At 35.3% G+C, this 14543-nt stretch overlaps 1 protein-coding gene across 5 annotated transcripts in view; it reads left to right on the forward strand.

Annotated features, from left to right (window-relative positions):
• CACNA2D3 (calcium voltage-gated channel auxiliary subunit alpha2delta 3) overlaps positions 1-14543 on the forward strand; it is a 469002-nt gene that overhangs the window by 369576 nt on the left and 84883 nt on the right. For all 5 annotated transcript variants that reach the window (XR_003559900.2, XR_003559897.2, XR_003559899.2 and 2 more), the window contains 9 exons: positions 573-644; positions 876-937; positions 2806-2873; positions 4686-4731; positions 4885-4982; positions 5788-5881; positions 7544-7639; positions 8965-9086; positions 9662-9742. Coding sequence is in view for 2 of the 5 variants with exons in the window: in XM_027805095.2 (XP_027660896.1) it covers positions 573-644; positions 876-937; positions 2806-2873; positions 4686-4731; positions 4885-4982; positions 5788-5881; positions 7544-7639; positions 8965-9086; positions 9662-9742 (739 nt within the window). In the remaining 3 variants the exon portion in view is untranslated. The remainder of the gene's footprint in view (positions 1-572; positions 645-875; positions 938-2805; positions 2874-4685; positions 4732-4884; positions 4983-5787; positions 5882-7543; positions 7640-8964; positions 9087-9661; positions 9743-14543) is intronic.

The following is a 14543-nucleotide window of genomic DNA, read 5'->3' on the forward strand; positions in this document are numbered from 1 at the left end:
AATAGGTTAGTGATCAAACGAGCTGTCATTCTTCTGCTAGTTCTAATTTCTGATGCAGTTTCTGGTGCTAGTTTAGAATGCAGCCCAACACAGAATAGCAAGCAGAAGCAGAATGAATAGTGTAGGGAAAGTGGGGCTTTCTTTTTTTTCACTTTGTTATCATATGTGTAATTGTTGATGTATCTAAACACTAAACCCTGGTCTAACTTCACTTAAATCCAGCCGGGAACATAGTCCTTATCTTCCTGTGCCGTAGTCAGTTACACTGTTTATCCCACAGAGTAAGATCCAGATTGCTACTCAGAGAGCTATTTTACTATGAAGGATGCTGAAAGCTCCTATCTTACGTATGTCAGCAACTTGCCTACAGTTGCGTGGCAGGAGTCTCGGCCTATGCAGTTGAAAATAAAATCTGTAAGGGCATTGTTCAGCATATAGTAGAACTACTGAAAATGAAGAAACGAAGAAAATTCAGTACTATTTAGGCCAAATGAGTGTAGCAGAGACCTCAGAGTTCAAAGAATTACAGAAAATGAAAATAAAGGAATTGACACACATTTCCTTCATTTCAGCTCCGAAATGCAATGGTGAATCGGAAAACCGGGAAATTCTCCATGGAAGTGAAGAAGACAGTGGACAAAGGGGTAAAATGTATAAAATATTATTCCAATGGTATAAAGCAAGCAGTTCATTTTTTCAACGATTTTTAAGGTTCCATAAATAAGATTCACTGCAGTATATTTTTTTTTTTACTCACTGAATGTAAACATTGCTTGTAATTTTATCAATGACTAACCACTTGATCTTTTATACATTTCTTATAGCAAACTAACTTCTTCTCCCCTCCCCTTCTGACTTTCTTGCTCTGCATCTAGAAGCGGGTATTGGTGATGACAAATGACTACTATTATACAGACATCAAGGGTACTCCATTCAGGTAGAGCTGACCATAATAAATGGACATTTCATCAGACTCATTGGATTTGCATTTATACATAGATTGTGAACTCATTAAAAGCTCATCAGCAAAATCTGACAATGAAATATCCCTGGACAATGCTGAAAATAGCAAGGAAAAGGAGCCTACCAGCATTCCTTTCAGCATTTCCAGAGATGGAAAGTTTGTGCAAGCTCACACAGGCAAACTCACAGTGTTTGTCATGGCTTACGTTTCATTAAAAAAAATATTCAGTTGAGGTTTACATTCAACGAAAGGCTTTTGCAAGTACTTGGAGAGCTATAAATACTGTAATCCATTTAAGTAACTACATATTGAGCCTCATTTTGATTTTTTTCCACAACAAAAATGTAATGTAAAATGAGATAGTATTTCATTTCCAATTTGAGGTTTGGATATTTTTTTTCTCTGAACTACCTTCAGTGTATTTGTATAACTAAAACTGAGTAAGTCAGCCATGTTATTTTGGCATGCATCTTAAGAGGAAAAAAAAAAAGAGAGAGAGAGAGACAGGAAGTCACTTTTAAAATGCTGATACTTGAATTAGAAATAATCTATTAATGAGAGAATACTAACTGTACCTTATGCTTAAAGCAGGAGGCTGATAGTTGCAACACTCAATTGAAATTTTCTTCAATGGAACCATTTCACAGAACTTGAGCTACATTTTCACATAGAGAAAATATAGACACATTTCTCTGATCTCTAAAATGTTCGTGTTAAAATTTACATATGGATGGTAAAACTTGGTGTGTTTTTTGTTTTGTTTTTATTTTTGGGGTGGGGTTGTTTTTCGGTTTGTTTTTTTGGGGGGTTGTTTTTCTGTGGCACTGTCATTCATTGCCTGTTTAGTAAACAGATACGGGGCTACATATATTCATGCAGGGCAATTTCTGATTCTTAGGACAGAAATATATTAGGAAACGTGTCCTGTGTTTTTCAGCATGGTCTGTATGCGGTTTTGATGGTTAGGAGTATAGATTCAGGAAGACAACAGGGGCCACATTTATTAAAACGTACACTCTAGTGCCAAAGAGGTTTACTGTTCATCCCATTTCCAGATTGACCTGTTGATTGTAGCAACTGATTGTGCTCTTGGAGTTGGTGTCTCTGCGTGTACTTAGTGTCACGCACTCTCAGTCTTATTTATTACTGGCAGGTTCCTAGCCTGATATGATCCCCTTGAATTAATGAATGCCAGAAGGTATTCTGTGTATGTATTCAATAGGAAGAGGTGTGGGATCCCCCAACCAGTTCATTAAACTTGAATAGGTTAAATGGTAGACTAAAAACCAAACCAAAAATGGGTATGTAACTGCTGAGAGTTTATAAAGCTGAAGTAAATGCAAAAAAAGTTAAACTAGCTAAAAATATGAATCACAGAAAAATTAGCCCAAGAGGAGTCATGATGCTGTTGTCACATATGATTTTTTTTTTCCTCTCAGTAGCTCCATTGGATCCCACACTTACATAGTTTCCCAACAGCTTAGTCTGATTTACAAAAGAATGTCCTCCATTGCAAGGCCATGGGCATGTTCAAGGCTCAGCTGAAGAGATCTCATGCTGGGTGAACAGCAGTGAGCTTAGAGGGGCTCGTTTATTATTTTGCCAGATAATAATGGTTTACTGTACCTCTAAGCACACATAAATACAGCCAATTTTTGCAGCCACCTCAGAACTGAAACAAGGTTGAAGCAGCTAGTTGAACAATAAATATGATCAGTGAGGGTCTGGAAACAAACAGTTTTAAAGTTAATCATAGTACATCAGCTGGATTTCTTAGAAATGAAAATGTCCGTTATTGTTTGCCTCACAGATTTCAAGGTCTGCTTTATTTCTCTGCACAGTTTAGGTGTGGCTCTCTCTAGAGGACATGGAAAATATTTCTTCAGAGGGAATGTAACTGTAGAAGAAGGTAAGATACCTACCTTCTCATGTTGCTTACACAGTAGTTTTATTGTTGTTTTGGTAGACCTAAAGCTTGTATGTTCATCTGCAGATTCCATAAGGGAATTCTGTTTGTTTTTTTTTTTTTTTTCCTTTGAAGATCTTTTACTTCATGGGATTTTTTCCTCATTTATATTAAGCGTAGTCAGACTGTTGGCAAATCTTCTTTAGGTGAGGATCATCTTCTGTCCTCCTCTCTCATTCCAGAGAATCACTCAGGGTCCAATGTTAATTATTCGTGGTGTTTTCTGAATGAAGTGACCACTAAGAGCACTGTAATGGCTATGACTTCTTTTGCTCGCAGACTATACATTATGAAATCTTTCAGAGCTATAACTACACTGTCTACAGGGAATTACATTTTGCATTTTTATAATAACAGTCAAAGTAACTAAGAGAAGAACTGTTCTTTCTTTATGGTTTTTCTTTTTGATAGCTCCACAATTAAAATGAGTGGAGTCAGCTCTGAGTGGTAATAAATTTGTTTGCAACAAGATAAAAAACAAAGGTTCCTGAAGATAGAGGGAATAGCAGAGGCATTTCAGAAGAGCGGAGAGCTGGTTAAGAACTTTTAGCAGTTGCTGAGCAAAAAAATGTTTCAATAGAGGAGTGCTTTCTGATTTTGTGCTTCAGTTTTCATTTCCAATTCTGCTTCTTGTTTTCTCAGTGATGTTAAACAAGATAGGTCATTTCTTCAGGTCTTTGTTCCTCAGCTATTTTGGGGCATGAATATGTTCCTGTACCCAGGAGAGATGTTAAAAGTACTTTACAGTTTGAGTCACTTGCACAGCAAATACATGTCTAGATAGAAAGAGAGCACAGCAGACTTGGAGCTGCTTGCTCTCCAAACTGTTCCCAACGTGCCTCTCACCTCTTTTCTTTAATCCAGCCATACATTCTCAGCCAGTCTGTCTGATATTTCCTCCTGGATATATCACCAGAAACATTGACATACTCATAACTAACTCTTCCTTTTCTCCCGCTGTTACTTTCAGTGATTTTCTGTCTCCGACACCTCACTGTCCTCCCCAGGGACTATAACTACAGTCCTACTTTTGACTTCCCTGCTTTCCTTAATCACTGTAGCTCTGTCATTGTTTATCATGTACTTCAGGAGTTTAAACCTAGACCCTGCCCTCTGAACCCTGTTTGCTTATTGTTTATTGATAAGTGTTTTAAGAGTTTTTAAAATTTCCAAAGTACATTTTTATTGTGCTATATAACTAATGATACAATTCTTATTTACAGGTATTTGCATGACCTGTTAGTACAATAAACCTATTCTGAACAAACCCATAAATTGCTGTTTGTGTTCGTGGGCTGTGTGCTTAGGTTTTGAGGGATTTGTCCTTTTAAAAGGTATTTCTTTTAAGAGGAAGAGAACAACTGTCATGAAATGAGAAATACCTATTTTAGCATGAAGAACTTTGCTAGCCAAATAGAGCAAGAGGTTACAAATAGGAGTCTGTTACCATTGTGTATTTCTCTTCGCTCAAGTGTTCTTCTAAACTTCAAATTTATCATGCGAGTAATTTGTATAAGTTAAACATATCAGCACAAAAAAAAGTTTTTCTACCTTTTCAGTTTTAGATCTGATTTTGTTGGCTTTTGACAATTTGTTAGACTCTAAAGTGTATTCGAACATAGTTTACTGTGATTTATTACATTGTGGTAATAATGCACTTTCCAAGAAGGAAGGGTTTATGTTATGGAGTGTATGTAAATAACCATCTGTTACCCAGACTGCTCCCTAAATAACCCATTATTATTCCTGTTACAGGTTTGCATGATTTAGAACACCCTGATGTATCTTTAGCAGATGAATGGTAAGCCTTAAACAAAGCATGAAATTGGTGTCTGTTACCCTTCTTGGTTTCATGTTGTTTGTGCTTGCTGAACCCAATTCTTTATGTTCAAAGACAAAAAGAGATCATTCTTATATGTATTAACATTTTAATGTTTTCACAACTTGTTCACAGGTCCTATTGCAACACTGACTTACATCCTGAACACCGTCAAATGACTCAGTTAGAAGCAATTAAACGCTACCTCACAGGAAAAGAGCCATTGCTCCAATGCAAGTATTTTGTTAAATATACATGTTGTGGGCTTTACTCCAGTTAAAAACTGTTGTACTGTACCTTCTACAAAATGCAAAGCTACTTAGTTTAACCAGTGATAATTGAAAGAGGATTGCTTGGCTGATGTTACTTTGGAATTTCACTGGTTTTGAGCCTTTTCCAGGGTCAATAAAGACATTGACAATACAAATTGCTGGCTTTTATGGTAAACAATATGCCACAACTAAACATTCAAGTTCCTGTTCAGATGGTGTAGCTACACTATGGAATATTATCGCTCCATCTGGTTTTATAAGTTAAACAGTATAGGTCTGAATCTATCCTTGGATCAGGCCTCTAAAGAATATGCCAGATATTCCATGAGTGTTTTAGGGAGAATATGTATGCAATTAACATTTCTGAACTGCAAAGCAGGATAAAAAATATTCCAATGGATAAGTGCATACTTTGTCTATTTGCAGAAATGTGGAACTTTTGTGATGGTTAGTAGACCTAACTGTTTTAACCTTATGTTGTGTGCAAGTGTGAACATTAGATAATATGTACATGAATGCATTATGTCAAGGAGAGAATATTTTTTTGTTTTTAAACTAAAATTGTTAGTGCAATGAAACGTTATATGAAAAACTGCATTGTGATCAAACATGATGTAATATTACATAGTAAATGCTTAATAGCGCAAGAAGTTTGAATGCATATCACAGATAAAATATAGTACAGTGAAAAAATTATTGTTTAGTCATCTAAAAATAATTCTTTCTCTATGCATGTATGTTAACTGATTTTAATATATTGTAATAGGTGATAAAGAATTGATCCAGGAAGTTCTGTTTGATGCAGTCGTGAGTGCACCAATTGAAGCTTATTGGACCAGTCTAGCATTAAATAAATCAGAGTAAGCAAGCTTTGTGTCAGTCATTATGTGTCAGTCATGGCTGAATTTTTATGTTGGTGAATTGGTGGAATACCTATCAAATCCTAATATGCATGAAAACATTACATTAACCATTTGATCCTAAATACCACTGATTTTGAATTCAGCGTTAAGTGTTTATGTTGCTGTATACAACATGATGATTAATTCTTAGGTTACCCAATCTTCACAATATAACCAATGAAATTGTATACTAACTACAACTTACACTTCTGACTACTTCTAACAGTTTAGAGAACCTGCGAAATTTAATGCAAAATTTACCAGAATTGTTGATGGAACTGGTAATTTGTCTCGGAACGGATTATATACAGAAAAACTTGCACTGATAAAACAAATAATTTATTTAATCCTTTTGTTTGTTTGTTTTCCAGAACTAACTGGGATCTAGGTTTCTTTTACAGATAATCAGATTAGCTGTTCTTTTTTAGAGTTTATATGTTTTACTGAATTCATTTATGCTATGATGTACTAAGGTGTTAAATAACAAGATGTTATATATATTAAAGAAAACAGGTCTTAAGATTAGCAGTTTGCATGAAATGCTGTGGTTGAAAGACAATTCTGGAGATTATCCTGATTAGAGCTCACTAAATTTAAACCATTTTTAAAAAAGTTGAATGAATAAATATATTGCTGTAAAACACATACTTGTACTGAAGGAGTAAAATCAGTGTGGTAGGACCTAATGCATCATGCTAAGGATTATCCAGTCTCTTAGAAGATAAGAAATTGTTGCATGCTAATATGCTTAGACATTGATGAATTTATATATAGGCATAAGGTTCCTTGGAATCCTCATGCACATTGAAATAACAGATCCAGTAAACAGAAGGAAGAAGCTGCAGTGAAATGCAAGCAGGAGACTTTTGATCCCCTTTCATATTGCGACTTACATTAATGAGACAGGACATTTATTAAAGGATGAAGTATGAGACAGCAAGATGGCTAAGGCTGTGGCCCCTGGTTTTGTGGTAATATGTCTGAAGTTCTTGTAGCCATACAAGAACTGGTCTTAAAGTAGCTAGCTTGGTACTGATAACAGTGCAGCACCAGATTTCACCCTGAGCTGCATGCCACAATTTTTTTTTTTTTTTTTGCAAGGTCTAGAGGCTAAAGCCTATCCTGATGGCAGCTAAATTTGACCCGGAGCTAGCTGTATGAGATATAGCTTAGGTTTTGCTTGCTTGGGCAACAGTCACACCTATGACTTGAAGCACAGATGTACCACAGAAGTGCTGAATGTACTGGGAGCAATATCTGGAGCTCCTGCCAGTCCTGAATCGCTGGGTGCCAGTGTTTATTAAATAGTTGGTATATAGCTATGCCACACCTTTATATTCTATGGCTTCCATAAAATACCTTGCCACAAATCCTACCAAATTTACTGTCTTTGACTTTTAGTGACTCTTGGTCTGAATAACATTCCTACTTCATATGTTTTTCAAAACCTACATGACTTTAACTGCATTTAACACAAAAAGAAGTAAGGGATAAGGGAAATATGCTTAAAATAATCTTTCTCAAAAATGTGTACACTTCTACTTTCTTTGACCAGTAATATCGCTTTATCTGTTTACTGTCTGGAAACTTTATCTTTGCTTGTGTTCTGCTCTATTTCAGAAACTCTGACAAGGGAGTGGAAGTTGCCTTCCTTGGAACACGGACTGGACTATCTCGTATCAACCTGTTTGTGGGTCCAGAACAGCTTACTAATCAGTAAGTAACAAAGCTATGTTTGGCAGCCACATGAGAAAAGAAGAAAAAAATGTTTATTTTTAGGAAGCCCATCTGCTGTTTCTTCCAGGGTTTTACACTGGCTCACTTGAAACACGTAGAACAAGTTAGAAAGATTTTAGAGGATGCCTTAGATGCTTTCTTCAACTGGAACATTTGGGATAATGAGCTATTTTACACCTGTAGCCCATACATTTACTTTTCCCCCACTCCCTTGGAGTTAGCATCACATCTTTATATTCTTCAGAGCAGAATTATGAATATGCTTCATCTGCAGATAATGAAGTTTAGTTTGGGATTGCTTGTCGGTTTTGGTTTTTTTACTGTCTCATCTGAAAACAAGATCTGTAGGTTTTTTCAGGGTTTTTACATCATTTTAATGGAAGATTTTTTGGTGTTGAAATAAAGCCAAGTGACAGAAGTGGGCTGGGTGAAAGTAATCAGGAGATCTCACCATTCAAGAGTTTCTTATTTTGCTTGGAGAAGATGTAATCTAGTGGAGGTATATGTTTCTTAAAATGGAGAGCTATAAAATAGTCTCAAAATTAATGACCTTTTCAGACAGCAGTTTGATAGTGTCAGGCAAATCTGTATGCATTATGAATGTAAGAGAAAATCTGCATGTGATGTTTATGATAAACTAAGTTTCTTGAATATAAAATTATATGTTGTTTATCTGACCACAAAATTTTGTTGTAGTGTGAGTGGCCTGACAGGTGAGATCATCAGTACTACAGTTTGCTACTGTCAGACAGCAAACCAGTAGCACGAAGACCATGCTTGCTCTTTTCCCTGACACAACCCCCTCTGTCAACATTCCCTGAGAATATTGATGAATAAAGTATCTAGTTGTCCACTACCACCCCTTACATATTATTTGGAAAGTAGGCTGTTAAATTACGTTTTTGCATTACTTGAGTAAATGCCAGTGGCAGCAAACTACCAAATCTCCAGTGCCTTTTCCACTTTGTACAGCTCACAGTTCTTGCATTGTGCTGAAGAGAAAAAGGGGTTTTAGACTAAGCATTTTTATTTGTACACATCACTGCAATGTTTTTAGTGATACTTAGAGGCACTATTTTTTTAGTACTTTTTCCATCCTTCACAAGAAAAGCAGTTGCGAGTGTCTCACAACCAATTATTAGGGGCTAAAGATGACCCTTTTGTTGAACAAATGGTATTAGAAAATTTGTCCAAATCCATTTTCTTTCCCAAAAGATTGCATTTTTTCCCCCTTGACTTTCAAAGCTAGATACCATTTTGTGTTACGCAAATAAAAGTATTTTCTTTCTCTCTTCTTTCTCAAGAGATTTCCTGACTGCTGAAGATAAGGAGAACATTTTTAATGCTGACCATTTTCCACTCTGGTACAGGAGAGCTGCCGAGCAAATACCTGGGAGCTTTGTCTATTCAATCCCATTTAGTACAGGTTAGTATAGTTTTGTCATTCTCTAAATGCTGAGCCATGTATGATGCTGAAAGGAATTCAAATATGTCAGTACCAAATAGGCTCTGTAGCCAATCTGAAATGTTCACCTAAAAAATGCATGGAAATTTACTGGTCCTTTGAACAGCTGCATTTTTTACAGGTCTCCAAGTGAAACCCCAAGATGTGGTATAACAGGTTTCATTTAATATTTGCACAGGTTGAACTCACAGCCTAGTATTTTAAGCAAAACAAGTCTAACAGAGCAAGTGTCCACATTAATGAGAAGCCCTATCAGTTGTCACCTTTGTTGCCACTTTTAGTGGAGAAGGCAAAAATTGATTACTAATTTTGGTGTTTTAAGCTCATTGTTGGGATGCCGGGGAATTTTGAAACGACAGTGCCTGTATGTTCTGCACATACATAGAATGTGATGTTAGCTGTCTTATTTTCTAAGCACTAAATCCATATGGACTGTGATTTCAAACCAAGGGAAAAAAGCTCAAATTCTTCATTCTGCAATATGTTATTTCAATTTGGTTGTTTTTGGTTTTGTTTTTCCTTAATACACCCTGCAGAAACTGCAAACAAAAGCAATGTAGTGACAGCCAGTACCGCTATTCAACTTCTGGATGACAGAAAATCTCCAGTTGTTGCAGGTAAAATTATATTTTATTTCTTTTGTTCATTTTTTTATTTTTAAGCTGTTCCTCACTTTGTCTTTTGGGTTAGCAGAAACTTAACATAGGAATATCATCTTTGAAGAAGAGAGGAGGAAGGAAAGATGACATTGCACCTATAAGATACAATTGAATGACAGCATAAAGAACACTTAATGCCTCCTCTCCCTAAGAACTCGATCCTTTATTATTTGACTTTCTAAGCTCCCTGTGAGCTATGGAGTTTGACTTAATGTAAATAACCAATATGAGTGAAGCATTTTTAGTAGACGCAACTCTATATTATCTTAAATCAGAATATATTATAGAAAGAAAAAGGGAATAGAAGAAATGACTAGTTGATGTACAAAGGTTCCACCCAGTGTTCAGGCTTGAAAATCCGGTCCTAGAACAAATGATGAAGTGGTCATTTTGTCTAGATTATCAGAAATGTGATTTCATCAGAGCATATAAATTGAATAACAAAGCTCTGCAGTGTATCAGCCAAGACTATAACAGTACCTAAAGACTAAAAGGTCTGACGACTACAGATTAGAGGTAAACTCTACAGTTTTTAAAAATAGAGTAATTGATTTTTAAATTGTTGGATATTCCTCACTCAAGTTCAGATGCTCTTCTGAGCAGTTTTCTCTAGTTCCTGATGGTTACTGACTTTGAAGAGGGAATTAATTTAGGGAAGTCTTATGGTTTATTATGCCAGAAACCAAGCTGTCTTATCTCAGGGAAATTTAGGTACCTACCAAAGCAAGAACCATCCTGTTTTTCTCGTATTTAAAATATGATTGAAAAGACAGCAAGATACAGAGAATAGAATCCTGAAAGAGCAAGAATGTGCCAGATAATTGACAAATCTCTAATCTGTTTCCTCAAACAGAATATCTCCTCTGATAATAATAGATTTTATAAGGTCAGTAGGAAAGCACCCTTCTGACTCCAGCTTGCATGAATACATTCTTCACAACTTACTGAACTCTTCCAAAATATAACAGGAAATCCTAATTATGACTTCATACTCCTGTTAAAACAGCATTTCTTAACTAATGTAAATTTAGATATCTGCAAATTGCTGAAGATGTAATTTTGAGTTTTCACTGTACAATGAAGAAGGTTGACATGTTATTTCTAGAATGCTCTGTCATTTGGCATTAACAAAATGCTCACTGTGCAGTTTACCATCATATGTAAAATGTGTAAAGTTAATAGGCCTCCTAAAATTTATTCTTTCCTCACTAGTGTTTGCAATATAGTGTTGGCTTCAAGAAGTTATTGCACATAACCAACTCGAATACTGTGTCAACAAGCTTTGGGGATTTGTTTGTAGTAATTGTAAAAGAGAGAGGCAGATATCACTTTCATTTCTCAAATAATTATGTTTAATATTGAATTAAAAATTACTTGGATTTTCTATCTAAAATAAAGACAGGGTCTTCAAAGCTTTTTAATACCAAAGATTTCCATGATATCTATATATGTGTTATGCCATGAAAAACACAAGCAGTGTGTTTACATTCTGAAGCACATCATTGATTTTTTTTACTTTTATTTCTGTAAAGTGTGCACTAGATATTTTTCAGTATGAAGCATTTTAAAGAATTTGCTTTGAATACAGTTTCACTTCTCACTTTTATGGTTGCCTGTTTTCAAGTTTATTTGGTTGGGCTTTGTTTGTTTGGTGTTTGGTTTTTTTTAATGGAGGTTTTGGGGGGTGGAGGGTGGGTCTTTTTGGATGTGTGCAAACTGTCTTCCATGAAAGTATCACTCAGCTGCAGCCATTCAGAGACAAAAAAGTAAATGTATTATTTTTGTCCTCTTTAAGTTGGAGATCATTAATGCAAGCTGTCAGTCCTACTTTTTCCATCAGAAAAGTTTCAACAATGCACCCAGCATCTAGTTTAATTTTTAGGTTTTACTATAAGGTTGACAATATTCTGTTGTAAGCAAAATGGATTCGGAGGCAGAAGCTTGAGCAGTGGTAAATGAGAGAAGTCTGAAGATTTTATTAACCAGTCTTGGGAGACTAAAGTAGGATTATGGGTAACGTTTTCAAATACCTACATCTAGGTTAAATTTTTTTAAAGTGTCTCATTTTAATTTGTGTGAAGTAAATATTCCTCATCCCTATTTGGTCTGAGTGGATTACAGAAAGCAGCAGGATGGGATACATGTTTCATGTAAAATCACTCTTTTCCCTAGAAGGATTTAACTGAAAATAAAGCTGTGCCAGAATGTTCTTCATTGCAGATCACACCAGGAGTTTAAAACTGGCAAAGGGAAACTAGAACATTGTTATAAAATGGAAACATGAATTAGACCTGCCAACAAGGGGAAGAAAAGGAACAAACCCAACTTGTAGTACAAAATCTGCAGTCTCTTCTATTTTCTATTCTTTGTAAAAGTTCGTTTGTTTTTTTTTTCTTTTTTAATTCTGTTTTGTTTGTTTGTTTTATTGTTTTTAGCTAATTTAGTGTAGATTTAGCAAATCTACACTAAGGCTTATTGCAAGTAGGGAAGACTCAAACTCTTTAATATAGGTAGAAAATCCTAAAATCAATGAGTCTCCAGACATACTATAGAGAACTTGTGTCACTGCTGCTGTTTCACCATCTGTACCTACTAATAACCAGTTCACTGTCAGTATGTTTATTTACTGACAAAAAAAAAGTCTTTTCTTTTTCCCCTCCTGCCTCTTTTAATTGGGAGTTTTTGGTTGTTTGGGGTTTTTTTTCTTAAATTAATGCAAATTTCTATAAAAAGTGTGGAAGGAAATAAGTAATATGTAAGTGTAGCAGCATCATATTTATTACTGGCTACACAGAGATCTATTTATCTGCAGGAGAGAAAGCGAGAAAAGTACTGAATGCAGAGGTTTTTTAGATTTAAACACATTTATGCTCGAAATTTCTTTTTCTTAGTGTTGTCTATGACCACATCTCCTATATAACATTTACACTGAAATGTTAAGTTTCTTCAAACAGTCTGTATTACAGTGTGAAGGAGAATAAAAGATGGTGGTGGAATTTTATTTTTTATTCTTCCCAATATGATCTAAAAATTGTAGAATCACTCTAGTCTTGAAATACTAGGAGAGTCATGTAAGATCAGTATTCTTTTTGGTGGCCAAGATGAAGTCAGTCAATATAGGATATCTGAATTCAGGTAGTAACGTAGCTATTAAAAATTGAGCCAAGGTAAGACCGAATCATCTCTTCTGATGCTCGTGTGAAAGGCAGTACAGTTCATGCTAACTGCTGATATAATTCAGCATTACAGTCTTGTATTCTTTGGTATTGCATGATGACTGAACTCATTTCAGGCCCTTTATTTGAATCTCTACTTTCAAGCCATGAATGTCAGGGCATCTGGGTAAGTGCAGCATAGGATTTCTACATTTTATGTACACACTTCTTTTTATGTCCTTTTTTTTTTTTGGAGGAAACGTGATGGTTTTATCATTATGCTTTTGTTTAAAATTAATTTTTAAAGATACTGCTCACCTAGACAGTTCTAGGCAAGAGATGAGGACAGAAGCAAGCAAATGGAAGTCATCACGGAGTAAAGCAGGCTCTAAAAAACTGAAAAAAGTTTCTCTTGAGATTTAGATAGTGTGTACTTGAACCTTCATATATGTACTTCCATATAGATGCATTTTAGCTCAAAAGCTACAGTACAATAGAAGACCTTAAAAGCCCTTTGTGTTGAAAGAGGCTATCGCTGTTCACAAAACCCATGAAAATTAGCCCCTTGGGATATTTAATTAAAGATTACAGATCTCACATAGTATTTTTAGGGCAAAAATGTATTAAAGAACACTGAAGAAAATATCTGATGAAAATTATCAAGAGTTCTTAACTTTTCTTCATAGAACAAGCAGAAGCTGGAATTTCAAGCCTTACTGAAAAAGTCCATAGCAGGGCTTAGTAAAAAGCTCTGGACACCTAGTGAGAAGAATGAAGGACTAAATCATACACAGGCATAGTCTTTAGTCTCATAGTCATTTGAAATTTAGAGTTTGAACAAGATGAGAAGAAATAGTCCATTTTTGTTTAATACAAGGCTGCTTAAAAGTTTAAGTACAAATTTTCCTTAATTCTTTTGTGCCTATTTTTGTGCAGACTAGTTATATACATCAATGGCTGAGGCTGTAATTGACCTCGAGGTCATCTAGTCCAATCCCAGTGGGCTAGACCTTGAGCAGAATCTTGAGCTTGAGTAGGTTATCCAGAAGTGTCCAGTCAGGTCTTGAATATCTCCACAGATGAAGAGGGCACACCCATTCTGGGAAGCCTTTTCCAAGGTTAAAAATAAATAAATAAATATTGTTTTCTCTTTATTCTGAAACCACATCCATGTTGCAGAGAGGCATGCAAATTTTTCACAGAAAAACCATTAAATGTGCCTCCATTTCAGGACATAGAATGGCAGTATGATACCATGTGAATATGAGTCATCGTAAAGATTACTGAGATTACTCAGTGTCTTTATATCACAGTCTTTTCATTTTAGCAAATGGTTATGCTGTCAGTTGCAAAGGTCCTATGTACATAGATCTGGAAAACAAGCATATAAAAAAAATGGTACAACTCTGAAACCTAGTTTGAATGTCATCAGCATGTTCTTTCCATGCTGGAAATGTTGCAGTAGAAACTGGTTTAAAATTATTAGTTCTGTAACACCCAGATAGAAATAATAGGTTTGTTTTTTTTCATTAATATTGCCATGTATCAATAAAAAATGCAAAATACAAAGAAGTTTTGTTTCTATGGTACCAAAGTAGGAGGAA

This window comes from Falco cherrug, chromosome 4 (assembly GCF_023634085.1).
Source record: "Falco cherrug isolate bFalChe1 chromosome 4, bFalChe1.pri, whole genome shotgun sequence".
NCBI lineage: Eukaryota > Metazoa > Chordata > Aves > Falconiformes > Falconidae > Falco > Falco cherrug.